This window comes from Zootoca vivipara, chromosome 14 (assembly GCF_965207765.1).
Source record: "Zootoca vivipara chromosome 14, rZooViv2.hap1.1, whole genome shotgun sequence".
Taxonomy (NCBI): Eukaryota; Metazoa; Chordata; class Lepidosauria; order Squamata; family Lacertidae; genus Zootoca; species Zootoca vivipara.
The window spans coordinates 11,339,984-11,367,803 of NC_142597.1; the positions used below are offsets into that span (position 1 = coordinate 11,339,984).

The window sequence follows — 27,820 nt, forward strand, 5'->3', positions numbered from 1 at the left end:
GGGCTGCTGCAGGTGAGCTACCCCTGCTCTTGTGCTATTGCATGTCTCTGAGAACGCCCGCAGGTTACTAGCATGCCGTAGGGCCTGACGTGTATCCTTCTTGTGTCTTTTAGAAGACACAACTGAAGCCATCCAGAATTCCCGAGACGAATAAAGGCTGAGGCGCTTGGAAAGCCCTTCTACAGTTTGCATCATTTTTTCTAGTGTTGCTGATCACCGGCCTTCATTTTTCTCTGCCGGGCAGAGTTGCTGGACCTATTTCCTCCGCTGGTGAACCTTTAATCTTTTCGGATTGGAAACGTTGCCCTCAATATCAACAACGCTCAGCCTTGAGCTTAAGCAAACACACAACAAAAAAAGAGACAAGAGACTCGGGTCAGTCTTGTCCGCTTCAGACCAGGTGGCCGAGAGCAGACAGGCAGCAAACGGGTTTCCGCAGAGCAAGCCCGGAATCAATGGACAGTTTGGAGGGTTCGCGGTTGTCAATGATGAAGGAAGTGTTTGACAGCTTGCAACTGGTAAGAGCTGCGCAGAACTCTCTGCTTAGACCTCTTCTGCTCTGTTTTGAAAGTGATTGCTAGGTAGATTGCTGTGTGTGTGTTTTCAACTGCTTCTCTGAATCTTAAGATTTCTGGATTCTATATAAAACTCCAGTTTGTCTAGAGTATGGCCCTCTCTTCCTTGCAAAACGCAAACTTCTTGCCTCTCGTGTCTTGATTCGGCTGCTAATTCGTTGCATGTTTCTCTGTGGTTCATTGGCAAAAAGGGAGTTAATTTGGGGGTGGGTGGGTTTGGAATATCTGCTAAAACCAGAATAAATAACGGCAACACACAGGGTGTCTCTCTAAGGTGGTAGCTGAATTATTCAGGCACATCCCCAGGTTAGTGCCATAGGAACAATGCACAATACCCAGTCAGGCTGCACCACCAACACTATAGAAATAAATGAGATTGCAAGGCCAGTGAATGTGCTATCAGCACAGAGTCTTATGAGCCACCATTCAGATATTGCAAATGGGACATTTGCAAACTTATTGGATTCCCCTAAGAAAGACTAAATTCAGATTAAATGAGGTAAAATATGGACTAGTGTTTTGATGCCAGGGCTGCTGTGTGGATATTGTGAATATTTCGCATGCATGCAGAACATGCATCCCGTGATAAACACTTGTCTGGAAGCATCCATCGATTCTGTTTTTTAAAGTGGTTATTTGGTCCCTGTAGCAAGAAACGGGCAGAGTGGAAGCTTGCAACTGACCAGAAATGAAGTTTGAATGTGAGTATATTTCAGGCATGCCTTCCCTTCCCTGTTTCATGGCATTCTGAACTGATCTCCATCAGAGACAGGATGCGTGGCTGGGGGAAGTACTTCAGAGGTGGCACAGAAACCTCTTTTCCTTGACATTTTTAAAATGGGGAGCGGATTTTTACAGCTTAATTCAATGACGAATAAAAGCAGATGCATTGATTATTAATATTATTAAAATTGTTTATATACTGTCTTTCATTTCAAGAAGAAATACCATGGTGGTTCACTGTGGTCACTGTTGTGACTCTTAAGGTCAGAGTGAATAATAATAATAATAATAATAATAATAATAATAATAATAATAATAATAATAATAATTCATTATGGTTAGTGTGCATAACTCTTGAGAAAAGTACTGGGGAACCTCTAATCCTCCAGATGTTGTTGACTATGACCACCCCATGTATTTAAATCACTATGATTACCACTTTAAACAGGTATGGCTTCCCCCAAAGAATTCTGGGAGCTGTAGTTTCTTAATGGTGCTGAGAGTTCTTAGGAGACATCTATTCACCTCACAGAGTTTCTATTCTCAGAGTTGTCTGTGAAGAGGGATTGATTTCTAAACTACTCTGGAAAATGTAGCTCCATGAGGAGAATGGGAATCTCCTAAGAGAGATCAGATTTCTCAACAAACTATGGTTCCCATGATTCTTGGGGGGAATCCATGACCGTTTAAAATGGCACGATACTGTTTTAAATGTATAGTTCAGATGTGGCCCAGCTTTGGAAACATATGTGCCAATCTCGTTTCAATTTCAACTATCCAGTTTGGAACACAGAGGAAGATGGTGAGCTCTTAAGCAAAACTGAGGACCAAGCAGGGATTTCACATTGACATTGACACAGGATCTTAATACATCATTCAACATTTTTGTCTCAATCAACCCAGAGAAGAAGGCAAATAAGGTAGATAGGCAGACGGAAGGCATTCACAATTCTTAGCTGGTGTGTCCTGATTTTCATCAGGTGCATCAGTCTATGCAAACCCCGTTATGTGAATGCAATGGACTACACTGATGCAATGGACATGGGTGGCCTAGGGTGTGCAGATCAGAAGGTTGGTGGTTCGAATCCCCGCAACGGGGTGAGCCCCCGTTGTTCGGTCCCTGCTCCTGCCAACCTAGCAGTTCGAAAGCACGTCAAAGTGCAAGTAGATAAATAGGTCATAGCTGCCAAGTTTTCCCTTTTCTCGCGAGGAAGCCTATTCAGCATAATGGAATTTCCCTTTAAAAAAGGGAGAACTTGGCAGCTATGAAATAGGTACCGCTCTGACAGGAAGGTAAACGGTGTTTCCATGTGCTGCTCTCGTTTACCAGCTTTGTCATACTGGCTACATGACCCAGAAGCTGTACACCGGCTCCCTCGGCCAGTAAAGTGAGAGGGGTCCCTTTACCTTTACCTTTTACACTGAGCTTTGGGCATACCAGCACAAGTCATACTAAACACACTTTGAGGGATAGGGCAAAAGCCAAATCTGGCAGGACTCAACCTGAAGGCATGCATGCATAGCATACAACACAGGTCAACAGGGCGGGAGGTTAGCAGTGCTCTGGTTGGCAACAGTGGCTTCCATGGATTGAGGTGAGTTTCTCGAGGATGGCTGGCTACTCACTGTTGGAAACTAACATTCTGTTTGTTGATGTAACATTCTAAGACGGACCTTTGGTCCAACCCAACAAAGTTCTTCTTATATTCTGCCTTGTCTCGGCTCTTTTGCGTCAGTGTACTCCTTCTGAAAGAAAGGCAGAATTCTCTCAGGGAAATGTATCATTCTGAATTAGAATATGCAGCAGCTGGCAAGTGTCACTAATATTAATGGAATTACGATGCCAAGGACTGGATGTGATTGTGAAAGCATTTCCCTTTACACAGCGTTTTGGATGGCCCCGTCACAGAGGTGATGAAAGGTTGCATGCTATGTTGCCCAATTGTAGTCTCAATCCCATCCCAGGCCACTTGGCTACAAAAAAAAATATACCAAAACTAATGTCAATATTTAGAGTTTGTACTATATTTAGTTCCAGTTGCACCAGTTTTTAGCAAGTGAGCCGATCAATTAAATTGCCCTTTTTAGACCTGGCATCTAACCAAAAGCTAAAAATAGAAAACCCAAGGTCCTTGGGCTGCTAATTTAGGCACTGATCTTCTGAGCATTCCATAGATATAGAACTCGGATTTAGACTGAAAAAATGTGGGGCAATGATTTAAAGCCACATTTTCAAGTAGTGGTTGTCGGAGTTGTGTGTGGAGAGTATGTGAGGTCAGCGTTTTCCTGGTGTTTCTTCCTCCCTCATTGATGAAGTGCTGACTTACTCTTTCTAAACTCTCCTGTTTGGCAGCAATTATACTTTTGCATAATGTAAGAGAGCATATGGAGGCAAGGAAGAGAGATTTTAAAAAACATGCTTGTACATTCTTAACTGTAGGTGAAGCACATTATCTTCAATAATGCATGTGTGTTGTCATTATTACCAGTCATTTCATTATTACAGTGATATCCCACTAAGAACATGTGAAACATCTTGCTCACTATGGTTTCCCAAAGTTTCAGGCAGGGTGTTTTCCCAGTGTGACCTGGAGATGCCAGGGATTTGGAGCCTTTTTTGTGCAAAGCAAGTGCTCTACAGCTGATGTTAAGAATATAAAAAGCCTTGCTAGATCAGGCCAGGTGCCCACCTAGTCTAGGCATCCTTCTCTCACTGTGGCCAACCAGATGTCTATGGGGAGCCCACAAGCAGAATTTAAGCACTTTCCCCTCCTGCTATTCCTAACAACTGTTATTCAGAGGCATTCATCTTCAGAGCAGGAGGTGGGTCTGAGTAATTCCTGGTAATTAACACACACATCACTCCAACCTAGAGCTGGTTGCATCAGGTCAGACATCGGATCCATCTAAGTTCAGGGACAGGCACTGAATAATTAAGCTGGAATGAAGTGATGCTGCTATGTTGCTAAACAAGAAGTAATACAATGGCGCAGAAGTTGCAAGGAGGAAGCTACTAACATACCCTCCAACATTTCTCCGATGAAAATAGGGACATCCTATTCCATAATAATAATAAAAATAATTTTATACCCTGTCCATCTGACTGGGTTGCCCCAGCCACTCTGGGCAGCTTTCAACATATATAAAAACATAACAAAACATTAAACATTCAAAAACTTCCCTATACAGGGCTGCCTTCCAATGTCTTCTAAAGGTTGTTACTTATCTCCTTGGCTCAGGGGTTGCATAACTCCATACTCTCCAACATTTCTCTGATGAAAATAGGGACGTCCTAAGGAAAAGCGGGACATTTCGGGATCAGTTCAGAAACTGAGACAGCTTCTGTAAATCCAGGACTGTCACTGGAAAATAGGGACACTTGGAGGGTCTGTATTAATTAAAGACACAATGGCCTTGAAAATCCTTGATGGAATTGTCAGCTATGCTACTCCACACTAGACATGTTGGTGTTGCAGTTCCTGTTTAGCATAGGGAAAAAATAACTACAAATCAGGTCTAAAAAAGTTGGGAGGATGACAGAGAAAGCACTGGAATGGAAAAGGCTAGCAATGCAGTTGACTGGGATTCCCAGCAAATGATAAAATGAGTGAACAAAACATGGAAGTTCAAGACCACAATCTCTTGGAGTATAGGAGTTGCTGCCCCTTGACTGTCCTGTGGACTATGCCTAGGGCAGATAAAAAGCTGTCTCGAGTCTGAGAAGTGGCACCCTTTTCAGATCAGAAATGCTGACCTACTGTTTTCTACGTAAATAGCAAATGAAGGAATTTAATATAGGACAAGAGTTGAAGGAATCGTTACAACATGAAGTGGTGGCAATGCAGACTCCACCTGCATCCTTTAAGTGACTCTGTTGACACATGCTATACTGTACCCATCTTCTTGGACATTTGCTTGTGTGTCTTCTCATGTAGGTGGAGCAGATCCTCTCAGAATTCCGGCTACAGGAACAGGATCTGAAGAAGGTGATGCATCGGATGCAGAAGGAGATGGACCGGGGCCTGAAGCTGGAGACACATGAGGAAGCCTCTGTGAAGATGCTGCCCACTTATGTACGCTCTACCCCTGAGGGATCAGGTAAGCAACAATGGTGGCCGTGTCATTTTTGGTGTAGCTCAGGAGGTCTGACCTACAACCAACCCACCTGCTGAAGTCGAGGATACTACCATGGGGTAGGTAACCTGTGGCCCTCTAGAAGTTGCTCAACTCAACTCTCATCATCCAGGCAATGGGAAACATGAGCAGTGGCCAGGGATAATGGGAGTTGTACTCCAACAGCATCTAAATGGCCAGATGTTCCCCACTACCATGCTTTTGTCCAGAAGCAGCTCACCAAACAGGGCTTCTTGGCAGGTGAGTCACTGTTGCTTACCAGGATGGAATGGGGGAGAGGAGAGGTGGCAAGGAGGTTGGCATGGTGCAAATGCATTGGCAGGGGCCCTGAATTGGCACTGTTGGTGCATTTCCGCTGCACTGACCTTACTGCTTCTTCATCCCTTCTCCTTCCAGGAAGCAACAGTGACCCACTTACTGGGAAGCTAGCGTTATGGCTCCACCCCATCCAGTGAACCACTTCTGCTAGTATGTCTTCTGAACTCTTATGCTCTGGCCCCTGACTCTGATCCAATGTTTACTATAATTGAGCTGTTCTAATTATAGGTTGCTGGCCCGTTTAATGAATGTCAGAGACTGCAGTAGATTAACAGTAACTCTTTTATGGTATAAAAGTGACTATACAGTAGGCCTAATAAACTCACTAATGCAGAACTTATTTGTGCTTTAGTCCTAATCTAGTTTCACTTCCCATGCCATAGCCTGCCCTTTCAAGATCCCATTTCACCACATTTACAAATAACTGAGTGAAACAACGAGCTGCATGAACAACCCTAAATAACTTTTGTACTCTGAGGTGATGAGTAGACTATCAATCAGCTCCAATAGCACCTGGGGATTATTCTGCTCTGTAATTGGTTGCTATTTCTCTCTAAAGAATGATTAGTCTCTGTATTGTGCATTTCCTGATCCGTCTGCCTCTGGAGGTCACTTTCCATGGATGGCATCTGCTGATGTTTCAGGATCTTGGCCTGTTGAAGCTTTGTTCTCCTGCTAGCTCTGTCCTTAAACTTGTTGACTGTATGGCTGGATATGATTCTGGCACAAGTTTCAAGTGTCTTCTGCTCCTTCTAAATGTGCCGCTGCTGGTCATTACAGCATCAGATTGTGGTGTCAAATAGTGCCCCTGCCCCTGGTTCTGACCATCACCTCTGATTGTCAAGTTTTATTCTCACCTGTGAACCAGGATGTAGTTTTAGTAATGCTTTGACCCCGTAGTGTTTATCAAACTGTAACTTATATAGGCCTTTCTGCCTTTTTATCTGCTACATGGACTTCCTTCAGATCAGACCACTGGGGATACAGGTCTGTTTCCAGGTTCAGAACTAGTTCTTTGTTGTTGACCCATTAACAACTATGCTGGGCTGTTGGTTGCATTAATTGCAGTTGTTCTATCACTCGCTTAAAATGGATCTTCTTTTTTCAGGCTCTGCTTTGTGGTTTGGATTGCTCTTTGTGCCTCCCCATTGGCTTGTAGGTAGTGTTGGCAATGTGGCTAAAATTATATTTCTTTGTGAACTGGGAAAACTCCTTCTCTGCAAGTTGTGGGGCATTATTTGTTACAAGTTCATCAAGATGCCCCTGTCTGACAAATACAGTCTTTAAACAACTGATGGTGGTAGAATTTGTAAGATCAATCATGTGTGCTATTTCTAGATACAGTACTTAGAAAAATAACTTTCTTGCAGTTGTGGTTCCATACATAAATTTCTATACTGTTTTGGTAGTTCTGATCCCATAATTCCCAAAAGAAAAGCTGCTGGGTTTTTCTACAAATGTTATCTTAAACGTCTTTTTCAATTCGTTATACAGTATGACATTTCCCAGTAAGCTTTACCCTTATTCTATGTTATGATCAATATTTATTGCCCATTGTAACACTGAAGATTTCACTTGTTTGTTCTTTGTCTCCTATTCCAATAACATCTTATGCATCTTAGATATCACTTTAACATTACAGTTTAACAGATCTCTCTCTAGTTGTGATAGTTGTTCCCCAAACTCCTGCTTCATATCCTTTTTAAATACTTCATTCAAATGATGATATTGTAACCATGTTGTTAACATCCCTGATAAATCCTTAAACTCTTTTAATTTTAATTCTCCACCCTCCTCTCTTAGCAAATTTCTATAAATTCCCCAACTTTCCATCATATTTTTCTTTTTCACAACTATGGTTTCCAAAGGTGAAAGCCAAAGTAGTGTTTTAGTATCCAATAAATGTTATATTTATCCCATATTCTATACAATTTTTTCCCTTATTATATGGTTGGTGAAACCTTTATGTACTTTCATCTTTTCACACCACAAATAAGCATGCCAAAATATTATCATGACCTTCCAAATCTAAAATATGTGATTCTTCAATAACAACCATTCCTTCAACCAGCACAGAAAAGATGCTTCATAATATAATCTCATATCCGGCAGGGAGAAACCTCTCTCTTTTGCATCTATCAGTATTTTATATTTTATTCTTAGTTTTTTCCCTTGCCAGATATATTTAGAAATATCTTTTTGCCATTTGTTGAAACAATCGGTCTTGCCAATCACCAGTATTGATTGAAACAAAAATAACATTCTTGGTAATACATTCATGTTTATGGTTTACACTTTACCCAACAATGAAAGTTTCATTCTACCCCATATTTGCAAATTTCTTTTAATATCCTCTCAAGTTTTCAAATAGTTATAATTATACAAATTTATATTCTTTGCTGTTAACCATACACCTAAATATTTAGCCTTCTTTTCAGTTTTTAGCTCTGATATATTTTGTAGTTTATTTTTACTCTCATCATTCATATTTTTAACCAGGAGCTTATTTATCTTTATTAATTTTAAGACCTGCTATTTCTCAATTTTTTAATCTCTTCTAGTGCTTTCAGAATTGACTCTATTGGTTCTTCTCCAGATATCACCACATTGTCTGCAAATGCTTTTAATTTATATGGTCTCTGTCCCACCCTTATTCCTTTAATTTCTTGATTACATCTTATTACATCAAAACTTCTTAAACTAATATAAACAATAAAGGTGACAGCGGGCAGCCTTGTCTAGTTCCTTTAGTTATTTTACAGTTGTCAGTCAATACATTATTTACTATCAATTTTGCTGATTGTTCTGTATATATTGCCTTCACTCTTTTCTACTACTCATGTATTCCAAAACTTTTCTACAACTCTTTTCTACAACTCATGTATTCCAAAACTTTAAACATAAAGTCCCAGGAGACATTATCAAATGCTTTCTCTGTCTCAAAACATTAAGGTTGCTTGTTTTTCATTTCTCCCTTTTAAAAATTCTGTTACATCAATTATTTTTCTAATATTATCTTTCGTTTGTCTTCCTGGCAAAAATCTGTCCTGATCTTGATGGATTTCCTCTTTTGATACAGCTTTCAATCTATTAACTAATATATCTGCAAAAAGTTTATAATAGTTATTCAACAAAGATATAGGTTGATAGTTCTTAACCAGCTCTTAGGAATCAAGGTTATATAGGCACTCTTCCTGAGTGCTGTGTACACACTCCCATTTACTATTCACCCATTGTACTTCCATTGTTGGTTTGTGAAGCTGTGTACACATAATGTTAACCGCAATCCATATCTATCCCATAGTTTCTTGAGAATCGCTGTGGTTTGCTGCATTTCTCACCAAACTAGCTACAATCTGATTTGATTCCATAAGCACATCCACACACACCCTTCTGCCCACTGATGTGGACAGACAGCGGGTGACTGATGTGTACAAATCATACTGATGTGTACAATGATTTATGAATATGGTTTGAAATACAGCAGAAAAACATTTAAGCTGACAATGTGTAGACAGTCATAGTCTTGCACTCTCTCTCTCTATTTGATGGTGTCCTGGTACCCTTCACAGAGTTTTACTTGGACATCTTGTCTCATCTCAGCAGGAATGACAGTTCAGTTTCCACAAAGGACTAAGCCCTTTGAGTGGGAGTCTTTCTCATTCCACAAAAAGGGGTTTGAGCTTGGCTGGTATGCTCCTCTATTCATTTAAGCAGGGTAGTATGTTTGCCAGTTTTGGTAGAAATCTGCCTCAACACTGTACCATGCCCAATAAGCTTTTCAACTCGACAATGGATTCTGATGGGCTAATTCCTGAAATAGCTTCCACCTTCTTAGGATCAAAGCTCACACCATATTCATCTATGCAACGGCCCAGGTGCCCATTCTGTCCTACCAATTCCAATGGTCCCCAGCCGTCCACCACTGGTCATATGTGGCGATTCCCTCAGCTTTTTATTACACACTTGCCTTTAGGAAATAGAAGTCAGGCAAGCACCCTATCACCATAGGTGTTGACATGAATCACCCTACCTCTTAATTACAATCCTGCAGTTGAGCTGGGTTCTTCTAGGACCTGTGTAAAAGGCAACCTGGTTCACCAAAGACTAAACTGACATGTCACACTCTGGGATTGCAGAGGTGGGAGATTTTCTGTCTTTGGATCTCGGGGGCACCAATTTCCGAGTCATGCTGGTGAAAGTGGGTGAAGGTGAAGAAAAACAATGGAATGTGAAGACGAAGCACCAGATGTATTCCATACCGGAGGATGCCATGACAGGAACAGCTGAAATGGTGAGTCAGATGAGCAGGTGAAATCAACCAGGTTACGTATTGCATCATGACTTGCAGGTGTTCAGGAATGGGAGGAGGCTTGCCCTTGGGAAGGAGGGAGGCTACATCATCAGACCATAGCTGCCAAGTTATCCCTTTTTTAAAGGGAATTTCCCTTATGCTGAATAGGCTTCCTCGCGAGAAAAGGGAAAACTTGGCAGCTATGCATCAGACTCAGAGGCAATGTAGTCCACAGGGCAAAATGTTGGACCTGGCCTGGACCTGAGTTCAAATCCTTTCAAATAATGGCTCTCACTCTCAATTCATAACCTTCCACAGAAGTCTCCAATTGTCCAGGACAATTGACATACTCTTTGTCTAAACCCAAACTGAGATCTTGCATTGCAAGACAATCTCAGTTGACTCCATTTGCATCTGATGAAGTGGGCTCTAGTCCATGAATGCTTATGCCACGAGAAAAATGGTTAGACATAAAATGTTGGAGTCAATGTAGCGCTGAGCAGGTCATTCCACTGGAACAAGGATTTCTCCTTGTGCAACACAATTATCACCCTCTCTCCTCCCTCTGCGTGCCCTCTAAATCTGTCCCTCCAGAGGAGATTTGGGGATGATACAAGGCACACACAGGTGGAAGAGAGGCATAGCTTCCAAGTCTCCCGCTGAAAAATGCGGGATCAGCAGCAGTGCGGCACCAGAAGTCGCTTCTACGCGACTTCCAGTGCCGTGCTACCCATGTCTGGGCACCGGAAATCGGGCAGCGCCAGGACCCAAAATGGAGCCTCCCTGGCAGGTAGGAAATCCGGGGGATTTGCGGGATTTTTTCCAATCCGGGCTGCCAGCGGGAAACGGTTTAAAATACGGGGGTTTCCCGTGAAAAACGGGAGACTTGGCAGCTATGAAGAGAGGGGGCAGACATATTGCTTCGCTTCCAATCAATGCATGCCTCATATTTTCCCGGTGAAATCATGTTACTTTTTATACCACAAACGTTCCAGGTTCTGTGCTTTCCCATTTTTGTTGCACTATAACACAAGAGTGCCCCTCCAGGGGACAGCTGTGCAATGACATTGGGGAAGCCTCACAGAACAGCTAATAAAGCAGTATTATGTGTGAACAGTATAAACCCAGCACTTACACACTGTTATTGCATCAAAGACATGTTGCAGAGTGAGCAAAATTGACAGATTCATCCATCCCTCCACGTTCCTCCAGAAATGCTTGTGGAAAGTTGCTGAACGTTTTCCCTTCCTTTCCCCCCAAACAGCAATGGACTTTTTTGTGTGTTTGTGTCTTTCTTCCCCAGCTCTTTGATTACATCTCAGAATGCATCTCCGACTTCCTAGACAAACATCAGATGAAACACAAAAAACTACCTCTGGGCTTCACGTTTTCCTTCCCTGTTCGACACGAAGACCTCGACAAGGTGGGAATAATAATAATAATAATAATAATAATAATAATAATAATAATAATAATTTATTTATACCCCGCCCATCTGGCTGGGTTTCCCCAGCCACTCTGGGCGACTTCCAACCGAATATTAAAACAGTACAGCATTAAACATTAAAAACTTCCCTAAACAGGGCCGCCTTCAGTTGTCTTCTAAAAGTAAACTAATTACTTATTGCCTTGACATCTGCTGAGAGGGCGTTCCACAGGACGGGTGCCACTACCGAGAAGGCCCTCTGTTTGGTTCCCTGTAACCTCACTTCTCGCAATGAGGGAAGGGGGCTCGCTTCTCAATGCTCTCTTTTTCTGCATGAGTTGTTCATTTGAGCCACTGAACCATGTATAAATGGCCTGATGAATGTAAGTAATATAACAATATAGCACCTCCAGGAAGGGGGAATACTACAACTCCCATCAGGCCCAGGCAGCACTTTCCAAATGCACAGCAAACCAACAACTTTCCAGAATTTATAGCAGAAACATCATGCAGAAAGATGTCACACGTGACACTGATAGTCATGTACAATCATTCCAGATTCTGGAAGGGTGCTTTTCCATACCTGTCCATTGCTCCAGTTGTTATTCTGTTGCTCCCTTGCTTTCCACACATCAGTTAATGATGATAATGATGATGATGATGATGATGATTACATCACATTGACCCAATGCAGGGATAGTTTTAGCCAAAGAGATTTTGCTTATTTCAGGATGTTTCTTCTGATCCTTTAAACCTCTCGGTCTGCAGGGGATCTTATTGAACTGGACTAAAGGCTTCAAAGCGTCAGGAGCTGAAGGGAACAACGTAGTTGGGCTTCTGAGAGATGCTATCAAACGGCGAGGGGTGAGATGAAAACTGTGTTTTGCTGTTCAGTTCATTAATTCTCCTCAGTTGCTTCGTAAGACTGTAATAATCTCCCTTATACCAGGTCAGTCTGTCTGTCCATCCATCTTCTAGCTCAGTATTTCACGCAGTGACTGGCAGTATTTCAATAGAGTCTCTGGCACAGGGTCTTTCCCATCACATCTTATCTGCTTCTTTTAACTTTGGGCTTATTCCAGACTTACATTTCCTCCATACTTTCTCAGCACGATCCATGCTTTAAAGTTCTGTGTCCGAAAACTCATTCTTTTTTTGCTCCGGAGCCTGCTCTGCAAAAACCCGCTCTTTACAGCTGAATCAGAGCTGATGGCAATCTGCCGAAAACCTGAATTGCTGTTTGTTGTAGAGAGTAGGTTTTTGCAGGGAAAGCTCTGGGGCAAAAAGAAGAGCACTCAGACATGGACTGGCAAAGCGCAGGCCTGTACGTGGAATGAGCAGGGCAAAAGTTAAGTGTGGAGAAGCCCCTAGCCAAAGTTGTTGTCAGGTACAGGTGGCAACCATTTTGCGCAGGGTTTCCATTCCTGGCCCCTGGGTGTGTCAGTAGAGTCTGCAAAAGCCTACCCTACCCTGTTCTGCCCCGTTCTGCCCCTGTTTTGCCCTGCCCCTGTTCTAACCTCTTCTGGGTACAAAAGATCCTGTGCATTGGCAGTCATGCATCATTTGGATGTGTGCAAAACGGTCACCACTTGTCCTTAAAGGATTCACAGATTTGGGGAAGGGCCATGGCTCAGTGGTAGAACATCAGGTTCAATATCTGACATCTCCAAGTAAGACTGAGAGAGAAAGTCCCCCCTCCCCCTGGCTTGAAATCCTGGAGAGCTGCTGTCTGTCAGTGTTGACAATATTGAGCTTGATGGACCCCAAAAGCAGCTTCCTATGTTCCTATACAAATTTGCATGTATCAATACTTCTGGGCAAGATGCAATGGCAAGTGCCTGGAGTCTCAGCCGCATCATGTGCTGCAGTGTGCACAGCCACCCTTCCTTCCTTTCATGTGTTTAATCCACACACCTTACTTCCAGTTTCACAAGAGTATTATGGCACTATAGTATTCCATGGTGGAGGGTTGTTGCATCTGTTGGGGACGCGAGTGGTGCTGTGGTCTAAACCACTGAGCTTCTTGGGCTTGCCGATTGAAAGGTCGGCAGTTCAAATCCCCATGACGGGGTGAGCTCCTGTTGCTCTGTCCCAGCTCCTGCCAAGCTAGCAGTTCGAAAGCACACCAGTGCAAGTAGATAGTTACCGCTGTGGCAGAAAGGTAAACAGCATTTCCATGCGCTCTGGTGTTCTGTTGTGCCAGACAGAAGCAGTTTAGTCCTGCTGGCCACATGACCTGGAAAGCTGTTTGTGGACCAATGCCAGCTCCCTCGGCCAGAAAAGTGAGATGAGCACTGCAACCCCATAGTCACCTTTGACTGGACTTAACCGTCCAGGGGTCCTTTACCTTTTTACCTGTGCCATCTGTGCTTCTCTTAGTTGGGTTTCTTCTCCAGAACAGCCTTTGATTGTGGTGCTTCTTTCCACCCCTTTGTAGGACTTTGAGATGGACGTAGTCGCAATGGTCAATGACACAGTGGCAACGATGATATCCTGCTACTATGAGGATCACCAGTGTGAAGTTGGCATGATAGTGGGTAGGTCACCTCTCCTTCTTAATATGCACCTGGGCACAATCAACTTCAAACTGAAGCTTTAATCCTTATTTCTATTTATTGGATACTAGTGTCATTCAGCCCGTTTAATAAATGGGCGCTAGAACATTCAGCCTTTTTTGGCGGCGCGGGCGGTTGGGGGGGGCGGCTGGCCCCTCCCACGGCCGCTGCTTCGTCGGGGCGCTCTGCTGAGCCCAGCTGGCCAGCGGGCGCCCAGGAGAAGGCTGTGATTCTTCTGAGGACTGCAAGGGAAACGGTAGGCAGAGGGGTGGGGGGGTGGGGAGAGTGTGCGTGTGTGCGTCAACTCTCTGCGTCCAATCCCTGTGTCGGTGGGGCACATGCGCAGTAGCGCAAACCCAGGGACACAGGGAATACTGGACGCAGAGACACTTGCATTTTATTATATAGGATAGCTTTCTGTGGGACGCAGGAAGCTGCCTTATACAGGTCAGCCAATTTGCACAATGTAGCCCAGTATTGTGTACTATTACTGGTAGCTGCTCACCAAGGTCTTAAGCAGAGGGTCTTCCTCATCACTTGCTACCTGATCCTTTCAACTGAAGATGCTGGGGTTTAACCTGGGACCATCTGTATGCAAAGCATCTGCTGTGTCTCTTGTGAAAGCCATTGTTTCTAACACTGGTGGGGGACATGTCATGCTCCTTCTGGGGTACTTCATCCACCTTTGGTCCCCACCCTGCACTCAGCTCTCACCTGTGGCTCCTAGAAGCTGTCAGAATGCGACAGGGACCACACCCCGAGAAACAGATTTGACTTGCCAGCTAAGCCAGGTGAGGGTAGCCAATGTGTCTCGATGAGTTAGGGACTTGCCCTGCATGTGAAAACAGGCTCCGGCAGATTGAGTGGACAAGATCAATAGTTGGCCCAATGGTCAAGAAGGCGGTTGCTGTACATGCTGTAGAGGAAAGTGAGGGGCAGGTGGGACTCAGTCAACCTGGTAAGGCAGCCCATCTAGGAGAATGAAAACTCTGATCCTAAACCTCCGCTGTCTTGTGGGAATATCTTCAGGAGAAGAAAAGGCAAAGGTGTAAGCCCTTCACAAATCCAGAGTGGAGTCCCTAAGATGGTTGGATGGCAAATGCCTCCTTCTGGCAGCTCCTGCAGCCAAACTGGTATCAAATAGATTGCTCTGCTTTCCTTTGGACTACATCAGCAAGGCCGGGGGGGGGGGGTGACTTGTCATCTGGCCAGCCCAGGACCTCCATGCACACTGCTAACGCAGCAGTTTGGCAGACAGATGCCAGCAACAAAGCTGATAATGGCCTTAGATATCAGCAGACAGGCTAAAGCTGAAACAATGCATTCATACCTGCCAAGTCCGGGTCGTAAATATCCGGGATCGGCAGCGCGCGCATGACCGGAAGTTGCGTGACGCGACTTCCGGTGGCGCTTCGCCCTTCTATGGGCACCAGAAAATGGCGGCGCCAGTGCCGGAAGTCGCTTCCGCGCATGACCGAAAACACGTAAAAGCGACTTCCGGCGCCGGCGCCGCCATTTTCTGATGCCCATAGAAGGGCAAAGCGCCACCGGAAGTCGCGTCATGCAACTTCCGGCCATGCGTGGAAGCGACTTCCGGCGCCGGCGCCGCCATTTTCTGGTGCCCATAGAAGGGCAAGCGGCACCAGAAAAATGGCTGGGTAATTAGGGTTGCTAACAATTGCATTCGCCTCCACTCATAGCTGCCAAGTATCCCGATTTAAGGGACAATACCGGGATTTTTCGCTAAACGGGAGACCGCCGGGAAACGCTAAGAAAAAAGGGGTTTTCCCGGCGGATACGGGATACTTGGCAGCTATGAATGCATTGGCTGTTACCATTCTCAGCAGTCTTCACACCAGAGACAGATGTACTATAAAACTAATGAAGCTTAAGCTTCAAGGGCCCTAATTCCTGAGGGGGCCCAGAAGCAACTTTGGTCCACATTGCCTAAAGAATTCTGGGCCTACCTAGTTGACCCAATCTGAGTGGCACGACTCTAATTTTTTGTTATACATATACATACACACACACACACACACACACACACACAACCCCGAAGTTTGACAGATGTTGTAAAGGTGCAGTGATCTGCCATGGAACAACCCCACTGAAGAGGATAACAGTGGTTACCCAGATCTCATTGTTGGTTGCGAAGGGGGGCTCATGACAGTTCAAGCTTCGGGCCCCCCAGAATGTAGGTCTGCCACTGCTTCCCACTGGTGCATTATTGGTGATCATTAGATATATGGTTATTGTCTGTTTAAATTCAAAGGAACTCTATCTTTTGATCAATCAATCAATCAATCAATCACCTATCTATCTGCCTGTCTGTCTAACTATCACATAAAGAAAAGCAGGTGGGTCACAGCCAGACAACTAAAAACACTAATACTGGCATCAGATTCCACTAAAAGCCTGGCCAAAGAACCAGGAATTCAGCAGGCATCTAAAGCTTAGAAGAGTAGATGCCAGCCATATCACAGGGGGGAGTTCGAAAACCAGGGTGGCACCATTAAGAAGGCTACCCACTGTGTTGCCATATTGTAGAGATCAGTTAAGGATGGCACAGCCAAGGAAGTCTCCTTGGTGGATCTTAACAAATGGACAAGGCATTGTCTCAGGTATCCCAACCTCAGGTAGTATAAGGCTTTGTAAGTCTCTGTACCTTGAAGCAGGTTCACTAGCATATAGTCAGCCAATGCAGTTCTTTCAGAATCGGTGATATATGTTTGAAGTAGGCCACCCCATAGAGAAGCCTAAGCTTTCCAGCAAACTCCACTTGCTAGCCAGTCACGTGAACTCATCTGATGTCACCTGTCAGTCATTATGTGTGTTTGGGCCCCAAGTCTTTCCTGCTGGAAAACCCTCCATGAACAACAAGAAAGATTGTTGTTGTTGTTGTTGTTGTTGTGTTATTTATGACTTGCTTCCCATTAAGAATTTTGAAGTGATTTCACAGTGTTTCCCCAGCCACTCTGTAAGAACCGTTAGAACAATTGCATATGAAGGTTGTGCCAGAGTTTCCTATATGACTCTCATGCATTGTCTGAACGTGGTGAATTCTCCCTTCATTTCCATTCTATCAGGCACAGGTTGCAACGCTTGCTACATGGAAGAGATGCAAAATGTAGAGCTTGTGGAAGGGGATGTAGGTCGGATGTGTGTAAATACCGAATGGGGAGCCTTTGGAGCATCAGGGGAGCTGGACGAGTTCCTCTTGGAGTATGATCGTGTGGTGGATGAGACCTCACTTAACCCCGGTCAGCAGCTGTAAGGAATATGACTGATAAAATTAATGTTTATTGCTTTCTTGAGTTTCACACTTCTCATTGTGGATGAGACAGAGAGGATGCCTTTGAGCGGTCATTAATGCTGAGGCACCCCCAACCTAGTACTCTCCAGATGTTGTCAGACTCCATCTCTCATCGCTTTCTCACAGCCCATGGTCAGAGAGGATGGGGGTTGGAATCCAAAACATCTGGAAGGCACCAGCAGGTTGGGGAAGCCTGGCCTAGCCCTATCAGCCAAGCGCAGCTCATGGATGGTTTGAAATCAGGGGGAATATTCCCTATGGTGAACCTGATCTCTGTTCATACTAATTTTAAAAGCAGATGTGGGAATCGGTTGGTGTGCGTGGAGAAACTCTAGCAGTGGGAATATGATCTGAATCTAGGCATAGTGACTGCATTTCATCCATGGAGTTTCTTTCTGGTCTCTGTAGCGTCCCAAAAGACCTGAGTAAGGCATGTGTCACAGATGTGGGATCCTCTGAGATGCAGCTGACTCATATTCTCCTGCACATATTTGCTGGCGAGAAAAATGTGCAGAGTCCAGCAAAGAGGGAGAGGTAGTTGTTTTTCCTGCAGCTCAGAGAAAATAGCCTCTATTGCTCAACAATCAATCTTGATATCTGAGAGGGTTTTGCTAAAACAAGCTGCAATTATGTCATCTAACAAGTCCTGCCCCCAAACGACATGTACCAGTGATTTAATATTCCTCCCCCCCCCTCTCTCTCTCTCTCTCTCCTTCTCTCTCTCTCTCTCTCTCTCACACACACACACACACACCCCACACACAACCCACATATATAACATATATATCTATAGCTCTCCATATATTACTATACTGATTAAACTCCCTTTCCCCAGGTATGAGAAGATCATAGGAGGAAAGTATATGGGAGAGATCGTACGGCTAGTGCTGCTAAAACTTGTCAATGAAAACTTGCTCTTCAATGGAGAAGCAACAGAGAAGCTAAAAACCAGAGGATCTTTTGAAACTCGCTTTATCTCACAAATTGAAAGGTAGTATGTTTCTCTAAGGTATTTCTTTTCTTTCTCTCTCTTTACCTGCCCAGGGTTGGTGTCAGGGTTAGGCATTGTAGGGCATTTCCAAAGCCCACACCCCCAGAGAGGGACCCACTTCTGCACTCTGGAGCCTCCTGGCCTTCTGCTTCTCTTTCTCGCTGCCTAATGGCCTAATTCAGTATCAGGCAGCTTCCTATATTCCTAAATATAGAATCAGAGTATTGTAGAGTTGGAAGGGACCCTGAGGGTCATCTAATCTGACCCCCTGCAATGCAAGAATCTCAACACGCAGTCCCTAATCCAATTTGAAACTATACCATGATACCCCTCCCCCACCTCAGACTTTTGTCAAGTGATGAAGAATTGCTAACAGAGCTCTCTTGGTGCTGTGGTCTAAACCTCTGAGCCTCTTGAGCTTGCCGATCAGAAGGTCGGCGGTTTGAATCCACGTGACAGTGTGAGCTCCCATTGCTCTGTCCCAGCTCCTGCCAGCGTAGCAGTTCAAAAGCATGCCAGTGCAAGTAGAGAAATAGGTACTGCTGCGGTGGGAAGGTAAACGCCGTTTCTGTGCACTCTTGTTTCCGTCACGGTGTTCCGTCATGCCAGAAGCAGTTTAGTCATGCTGGCTACATGACCCGGAAATCTGTCTGTGGACAAACACCAGCTCCCTCGGCCTGAAAGAAAGATGAACGTCGCAACCCCATAGTCGCCTTTGACTGGACTTAACCGTCCAGGGGTCCATTACCTTTACCTTTTACCTTGAAAGGGGCATTGTTCATGGCCGAGCATCTGCTTTGCATGCAGAATGTTCCAGGTTTAATCCCTGGCATCTTCAGGTACAACTGCTTGAAAACCTAGAGAGCAATACAAAGCAACAAGGACCCATAGCCTGACTCAATGTAAGGCAGCTTCCTATGTAAACTTCCTTTGAGGAATTCCACTACAATCTGGCGCAAATAGTTCAGCTCTTTGGTCTGAACTATTCTAGCATCCTGTTTTCACAGTGGCCAACCAGATGCCTACAGGAAGCCTGGAAGCACAACAGCGCTCTTCTCACCTTGGATTCCCAGCCACTGGCATTCAGAGGCATACCACATCCAAGTGGCTCACGGCATGGTCAAACACATCCCATGGAGTAATATTCAAAACAACCTCCACTACGGTGGCTGTAACTTGTGCCCCACAAGCCCTTGCTCTTCTCCTGCTAGGAGGCAAACAAATTGCATTAGCACCTGGTCCACAGCCACCACATCCCCCCCTCCCCTGTCTTATGAAGCGCAAATCAGTTATATGAGATGAAGCACACAGGTTGGTTGCTTCCGATTTTCCATTGAGACCCGGGGCAATGAAACACACCAGCCCCTTCCACGATGACAGTAGTGAGAGCCCTTGTACTTGTCTTTCCCAGTGATCCCGGTGACCGCAAGCAGATTTACAACATCTTGACATCCTTTGGGCTGTTGCCCTCTGTAACAGACTGTGACATTGTCCGTATGGCGTGCGAGAGCGTCTCTACGAGGGCTGCACAGATGTGCTCAGCCGGGCTGGCTGGTGTCATTAATCGCATGAGAGACAGCAGGTGCGAGGACACGTTGAAGATCACAGTGGGCGTCGATGGCTCTGTCTACAAGCTCCACCCCAGGTGAGACCTACATACACAGTTTTGGTATATCATGAGGCTTTAACTATCCACATGCTTCTCGATGCTGGTGATTTAGCAGCGTACAGCCACTGCTGTTCTGCTTGAAGGTGGAAATGGAATAGCAGCTCTGGGGACATCCACAATGTACATTTAATACACATTCCACCCCTACCCCACCCCAAAGGACCCTGGGAGCTGCAGTTTGTTAAGAGTGCTGGGAATTGCATCTTTTTATAATTGTTATTAATTGGACTATATAGAAATTGGGATAACCCTTCAACATCTGCAACAATACAGAGGCCCTCGAGAATGGTGGCGTTGGTTTTGTTTGTGGGTGTATTCTGCTGCATGATGTTGGTGCAATAAAGTTGTGAATTAATAGTGAATTTATACCAGACCATCCAATCATCATTCCACTTTGTTAGTGGTTCTGTGATGCACCCCTAGTTGCCATCTGGAGGAGCTCTCTCTAGCACAACAAAAGCAGGACAACACACACATTGCCCGTTGTATGAAAGTTCCAGGATTTCAGCTGGAAGCTACAAGACATGCACCGAATGGAAAACAAAGCAGTATGTTTGTCTAGAAAAGTTTGCAGGTGCAAACAATTTTGAAAACTAGATTGGCGTGTAACAAGGGGTTTTTCCCCAGCCTGAACTCACCAGAACTCAGTAACAATGATAATGATAATAATGATGATAATAATAATATATTATTTATACCCCGCCCATCTGGCTGGGTTTCCCCAGCCACTCTGGGTGGCTCCCAACAGAATATTATTAATAATAACGAAAAAGTGATAAAACATCAAACATTAAAAGCTTCCCTAAACAGGGCTGTCTTCGGCTGTCTTCTAAAAGTCAGATAGTTGTTTATTTCCTTAACATCTGATGGGAGGGTGTTCCACAGGGCGGGTGCCACTACCTAGAAGGCCCTCTGCCTGGTTCCGGCACCTCTCAGATGTGTGCCATTGCCATTATAAGAGAATAAGGGAGGCATTCCAGCAACTCTTTTTCTAGAAAAATAGCAATGCGTTTAACTGCCCCGGCACCATCATAAGCAAAAAGCATGATTAATGCTCAATTTAAGAAAATTCTGGAAGGGCCCCAAGGTATAGGTATAGAATATTACATCTAAATGTGTCACTTAGACTCCAGTTGTTGCTTTTTCTAAGGAAAAGCAGTTTCAGTAGAGAATCCTGCCTGGGGAGCAGGTGAGGAAGGAAAAGAGCGCTTAACTCTTCCCCCGCCTACTGTTTTTATGCTGCAACTCCCCTCGGCTGCTTCCCCTTTCATGGGGTTCCAGATGTATGTTTACCTTTGCAAATTAATGCCTGACGCTGGACCTCTTGGCGGCAAAGATGGATTGGGGAAGAGGGGAGACCCAGGAGAAAAGTGGAAGGCAGAGAAAAGGTACACCTGTATATAACATTTAGTTTGGCTTTTGTTCAGTCGGTTTGAAGGGGGTCACCATAGACGTCAGACAATGGCACCTCTGGCAGTGGGGTGGTAGAGCCATTTGCCCATGTTTTTATTATTTGGCCTCATAAAATAGTATCGCTGTTCATTAAGCAGCACCGTGCTGTGCCGGTAGCAAGCTTCACGCTGCTAGGCAGGAGATAAGAGACAATAGCTGGAAGAGGAAACTCCCTGAGTCTGTGTTCAGAGTCCAGGCCGAAGCTTAAGTCTATGAACTGGGGTCTTGGACACACCATGAAGGGCACGTCCGCAAGCTGAGGCGGCTTTTGGCACTGTTCATTGAATGCTGAATTTAGCTAAACTGGAAACCTGGAAATAATCCCTGTTGGAGAAGGGGCACAGCCCCTCACCAGATATCAGCATTGTTGAAACAGTCTGCATAACGAGTACTTTAGTCAACTGACCGGTTGGATTAATAGAATATACATCTCTATCTTGTGATTTGTTGGGGGCATGGGAAACAGAACATAGCATCTGATTTGCATGTAGAAGACCCCATGTTGCCATCCCTCACATCTCTAGGTAGGGCTTCTAGATGACATCTGATGGGAGGGCATTCCGCAGGGTGGGTGCCACTACCAAGAAGGCCCTCTGCCTGTTTCCCTGTCAATTCGCTTCTTGCAGCGAGGGAACCACCAGAAGGCCCTTGGCGCTGGACCTCAGTGTCCGGGCAGAACGATGGGGTGGAGACGCTCCTTCAGGTATACTGGGCCGAGGCTATTTAGGTCTTTAAAAGTCAGCACCAACACTTTGAATTGTGCCCGGAAACGTACTGGGAGCCAATGTAGGTCTTTCAGGAGCGGTGTTATGAGGTCTCGGTGGCCACTCCCAGTCACCAATCTAGCTGCCACATTCTGGATTAGTTGTAGTTTCCGGGTCACCTTCAAAGGTAGCCCCACGTAGAGCGCATTGCAGCAGTCCAAGTGGGAGATGTTGATGTCCCTAGCGCGAAAAGTCCAACCTTTAGGGAAGAGGATTTGTTGTGTAAGTCTGTAAGTCAACCCTGATTGTGCAACCTGAATTTGCTGGTGTGTGGTTGGATCCCGCTTGAAAACTGCAACAGTCTGGAAGCATCCTGGAGAACTGCTGTTAGTTAGCATATAGACAATTCTGGCCAAGATAGACCAATGGTGTGACTCAGTTTAGGCAGTTCCCTGTGTCAGCCTTTTTCAAGTTGGGTCCCCAGATGTTGTTAGACTACTGTTCCCATCAGCCTCAGCCAGCTTACCCTGTTTCTCATATTTTAAGACATACCCATAAAATAAGCCATAGCAGGATTTTTAAGCATTCAAGGAATATAAGCCATACCCCGAAAATAAGACATAGTGATAGGCGCAGCAGCAATGCCGGCCGCGGCAGGAGGAGGAGGAAAAAAATAAGACATCCCTTGAAAATAAGCCACAGTGTGTTTTTTTGAGGAAAAAATAAATATAAGACATGTCTTATAATATGAGAAACACGGTATATATAAAATCCCGTTGCTTGGTCCCAGCTCCTGCCAACCTAGCAGTTCGAAAGCACGTCAAAATGCAAGTAGATAAATAGGAACCGCTACAGCGGGAAGGTAAACAGTGTTTCCATGTGCTGCTCTGATTTGCCAGAAGCGGCTTTGTCATGCTGGCCACAAGACCTGGAAGCTATACGCCGGCTCCCTCGGCCAATAATGCGAGATGAGCGCGCAACCCCAGAGTCGGTCACGACTGGACCTAATGGTCAGGGGTCCCTTTACCTTTACCTTTATATATATATAACCACACACACATATATAATAATTTTTATTAATTTTACAATAAAAAACAAGACATACATATCATATTCAACCACCCTCTTCCACCCCCCCCACGAGCCCCCTCCTGCCACGAGAGAGTCCCATGCAGGGCGAATAGTCGAAGGTGTTCAATTTTATAGCTGCCTTTATCCCCTCCCCCTTCCTCCCCCCCAGAGCCCACTTCTGCCACCAGTAGGCCCCCGGATATGAGGGAAGACAGAGAAGGGTGTCCAGACAACTATCTTTCCTTACAAAAGAGTACCCCCCCCCCCACAAAAAGAAAAAAGGGAAAAACCCACATCCCCCCACAAAAAATAAAAATAAAAACGCCAAACATACATATCATATTCAACCACCCTCTTCCACCACCCCCTCACGAGCCCCCTCCGGATGATGGGAATTATAGTCCAATGACATGTAAGGACCCAAGGTTGAAGAACTCTGCCGTATGTTATCGCCTATACAGTGCTATATGCTATTTGCAAAGGGAAAAAGCAAAACTTAATTCCATGCAGGCTCCCCATCCCCAATGAGCTATGCAAAATTGCTGATTTATTATTCTGTTTTGTTTATTTAGCAACATTCTGTTTGTTTATTTAGCACCCAGGTGGCGCTGTGGGTTAAACCACTGAGCCTAGGGCTTGCTGATCAGACGGTCAGCGGTTCGAATCCCTGTGACGGGGTGAGCTCCCGTTGCTTGGTCCCAGCTCCTGCCAACCTAGCAGTTTGAAAGCACGTCAAAATACAAGTAGATAAATAGGAACCGCTACAGCGGAAAGGTAAACGGCGTTTCCATGTGCTGCTCTGGTTTGCCAGAAGCGGCTTTGTCATGCTGGCCACATGACCTGGAAGCTATATGCCGGCTCCCTCGGCCAATAATGTGAGATGAGCGCGCAACCCCAGAGTCGGTCACGACTGGACCTAATGGTCAGGGGTCCCTTTACATTTACATACCACTGGGTCCAGTTTCAGTGGGTTCTGCCTTGGTATCTGGCCTCGTATGTCAGGTGCTGATATCAGGCCTGCTTGGCAGAGGACATTTAGAGACGGGTCTCTGGAGAAGGTCTCAATGTTCATTAGAGTTGGGAGGGGATTTGATACATTTCGTATTTTAAGGTGAATTTACCAAATTTGCCCTTTCCAAAACATGATGTGAAGTGAAACCTAGCCATCCTTGGAAATGTTCTCTTGTCCGAAATTTGCAGTGCCGTTCTCCAACCAAGTAATGTGTACAATAGAGCAGATAAAAGCGTGTGTATGAATGCATTAGTGAAAAATACATACAAAATGCATCATATTAGATTACAGTGCTTTGCCAAAATGTGTATATTTGGCAAAATTGCATATACAGGTGAAACTCAGAAAATTAGAATATCGTTGAAAAGTTCATTTATTTCAGTACAGTAATGCAGCTTAAAAGGTGAAACCAATATATGAGATAGATGCATGACACATGCAAAGCAAGATATGTCAAGCCTTTATTTATTGTAATTGTAATTATTTGTCGTTGGGCGGGTCAATTATAAATGGAATGTAATTAATGAAATGTAATAGTGATGTTTATTTTTCTATTATTGTAACTATTTGTTTTATTACTGTGGAATTTACAAAAGAAAGCATTTGTAAAAATTAAAATTAAAATTAAAAAAAAAGTTACATTACTGAAATAAATGCAGTTTTTGAAAATGCAGTTTTTGACGATATTCTAATTTCTTAAGTTTCATCAGTATATAAGCGCACTAAAATGCTGGTGAATTTTCATGAGGATTAAAAAAAAACAATGATAAATCTGCAACCTGCTGTGGAGAAAAACGAGAATTGGAAGTCAGTGCATGTCCATTGCTAAAACCCAGACAGATTTATGTAGAGAGGTGGATTTCCCTTCTCAATTTCTCCCCTTGTCTTTGTCTCTCTCTTTTTACCCAGCTTCAAAGATCGGTTCCACGCAGCAGTCAGGCAACTTACACCGGACTGCGACATCACCTTCCTGCAGTCGGAGGAAGGCAGTGGCAGGGGAGCGGCTCTCATCTCGGCAGTCGCGTGCAAGATGGCGTGCATGATTGGCCAATGAAATGCCACTGCGAAAGGACCGTGAAAGGGATGCCACCGGCCTGGGAAGTGCCCCCTCTACCCACTGCCAGGTTGAGGTGTTTCAGGGTAGGCCAAAGAAGCAGAACCAGAAGATGGAAGGTTTTCCTGGGGAAGGGGGAGGGAATGGAGTGGTGTCGGGTTCCTCCAAACCTCTGCCTCTACACAACACAATAACCATGCAAAAATAGTCTCTCCTTTCTGTCCTTAAAACCTTCTCCGCTCCTGCAAGCTCTGGGGAGAGTTTCAATTCATGCAATAAGCAGCTTCTCATAGTACAGTGGCGGTGGGGGGGGGGGGTTGGAGAGGTGTTGTTGCAGGGATAGGAAGTCAGGAAGCCAATAAGTTTTGCTTTCTTTTCTTTGTTGGACAGCTCAAGGAGCAGGGATCCGGGCAAAATAGCATCTAGTTGCAAAGTATGGTTATTTCTTCAGTAAATGGGGTTGGGGAGGTTATCAACCACTGTGGCAGCATATGATGAGCATAGTGCAGGGAAGGCAAATTTGAGTAGACACATTCTCCAACCTTCTTCTTCTTCTTCTTCTTCTTCTTCTTCTTCTTCTTCTTCTTCTTCTTCTTCTTCTTCTTCTTCTTCTTCTTCTTCTTCTTCTTCTCCTCCTCCTTCTCCTTCTCCTTCTCCTCCTCCGCCTCTGGTTTCCAAGACACTAATGGTTTCCGTGTGAGTTTGTGAGTCAGCTTGAGCACAGACCAGGGTCCTCATCAGCAGAAAAGCCCGAGTGAAAAGCCAGGTTTTTGCTTTCTTTCCGGCACTTTCCACCTTCTCCAGATTTAGGATAGCAGGCGTAAATCCAAGCTTGCAATCTGGTCCCAATACCATCACCAGTCCAAACTGTCATTTCCACAGGGACAGATATCCGGGACCATCTCTATGTCATTTTTTTTTTTTAAAAAAAAGAATTAGTCACCATTAACATGGAGGGAATTTGAGACCGAACAGGGCCCAAGAGAGACCCGAGAGTTGTCTGCTTTGGTACAGCTCACCTTGCCTGGATCCCACCGCCGTGTCAATAATTCTGGAAAGCAAGTAATATACAGACTGCAATGTTCCCTTCACAAATTTTAGTTCCAAGGCTCTGCACACCTCAAAGGGATGTGTGCGATGCATAACCAGATAGGTAAGCACTTGGGTCAGGGGGGAAGTGAGTATGTCAATTTGCTGGAACACTGCTTGCCCACCTGTGATCAGTCCACTAGTGTGGATGGGACATAGTGGGATGAAACCAGCCCCCTCCACCTGCAAGCATGCTAAACCTGCCACAGGGCGAAAGGTGAGTTGCAGTTGCATGTGTGATTTGAAGTGGGAAAGTAACAGGCTTCAGTCTGGAAGCTCCTAAGATTTACTGAAGATTGGTCCATTCTGTTTTTAAAATGTAATGTCTTGGGCATCCCTTAGCAGCAACTACAGAAAGTTTGATCCCCTGATTTCAGCTCATACAGATGTTTGACCCAGACTCTCTCCCCCACTGTCATAATATCGTTTATTTCCCACTTTTTTTTTGGTTCTTTTCCCTCTGTCTCCTGCTATCCTGCTTATGGATCCAGGGGCCCTTTTATATTAAAAATAATAAGAATAAAAAAATAAAAAACTTTTTAAACTTGCCCCTGTCGTATCTTTTTTGTTGTTGTTTATCAAACCTTACACCTGTGCTACAGTGTGGAGTGGAGTACAAAGCAATACCAATCCTATGTGTGTTTACTTGAATGCAAATTCCACTGTATTTGGTGGGTCTTACTGCCAGGTAAGTAAGAACAGGATTACAGCCAGTTGAGATTTGTAAGAGGAAGAGGAGGGGGGGGCTGTTCTAAAAGACTCTAATCCATTATATTATTCCACCCCCAGTATTCCACTCCGCCCCAAAACAGGCAATTATTATTTGACTTTCCCCCTTTTCAGATCAAGACAAGCTGGTGACAACAAAGACTCAGTTTGGGGTACTCCCCACCCCTCCCCACCCCCGATGTCCATGCCATATAGCATTGCAAAACTTTTTCTAGCACAATGAAAACTGGAGGTTCTCCATACAGTCATTATGCAGTTGCATATGAGCAGAATAGTTCATTTATGACACGCCCATGCCAGCCTAACGTCAGTGCGCATGGACTTAACTCACAACCGTGGGAAGTAGCTTACCCTCAGGTAGGCAATGCTAACTTGTAATCACTCCTAAGCCATCTTTAATGTTTTGAAAGATGGAGTTCCAAAGCAGTGGGGTCACCACGGCAAAGGCCATGTTCTCAGTACTCTCTAATCTTACAGCGCTTAAGAAAGCAGAACCTCGGGTGCTGATGTTAGTACACAGGGAGGCTCATGCCAGGTATAGATGATTCTTCAGACAACCTGGTCCCAAATTACACTGTATGGCTTTAAAAGCCTACTGGAAATAGGGTATGAAAACAATTAGGCTGTCAGTGCAGCTGGTACAAATTGGTGTAATTGGTCAGAAGGCCTGGCTGCTGCAAGTGTTCTGTTATATAACACATAAACCTGTCA

The 27,820-nt window shown here is 44.7% G+C and overlaps 1 protein-coding gene across 2 annotated transcripts; it reads left to right on the plus strand.

Moving 5' to 3' along the window:
* Positions 1-89: 89 nt before the first annotated feature.
* On the plus strand, positions 90-26,205 carry GCK (glucokinase). Of its 2 annotated transcripts, XM_035139075.3 has the most exons (11): positions 92-518; positions 1,225-1,276; positions 5,234-5,396; positions 9,890-10,044; positions 11,348-11,467; positions 12,239-12,334; positions 13,908-14,007; positions 17,112-17,295; positions 18,174-18,329; positions 19,741-19,974; positions 25,147-26,205. In XM_035139075.3, the coding sequence occupies exons 3-11, from the start codon at positions 5,288-5,290 to the stop codon at positions 25,289-25,291; spliced, it is 1,299 nt and encodes a 432-aa protein (XP_034994966.1). In that variant the 5' UTR covers positions 92-518; positions 1,225-1,276; positions 5,234-5,287; the 3' UTR covers positions 25,292-26,205. The 2 variants fall into 2 exon arrangements, with proteins under 2 accessions (XP_034994965.1, XP_034994966.1); XM_035139074.3 differs by lacking the exon at positions 1,225-1,276 and having other exon boundaries at positions 90-518.
* The last annotated feature ends 1,615 nt before the right edge of the window (positions 26,206-27,820 follow it).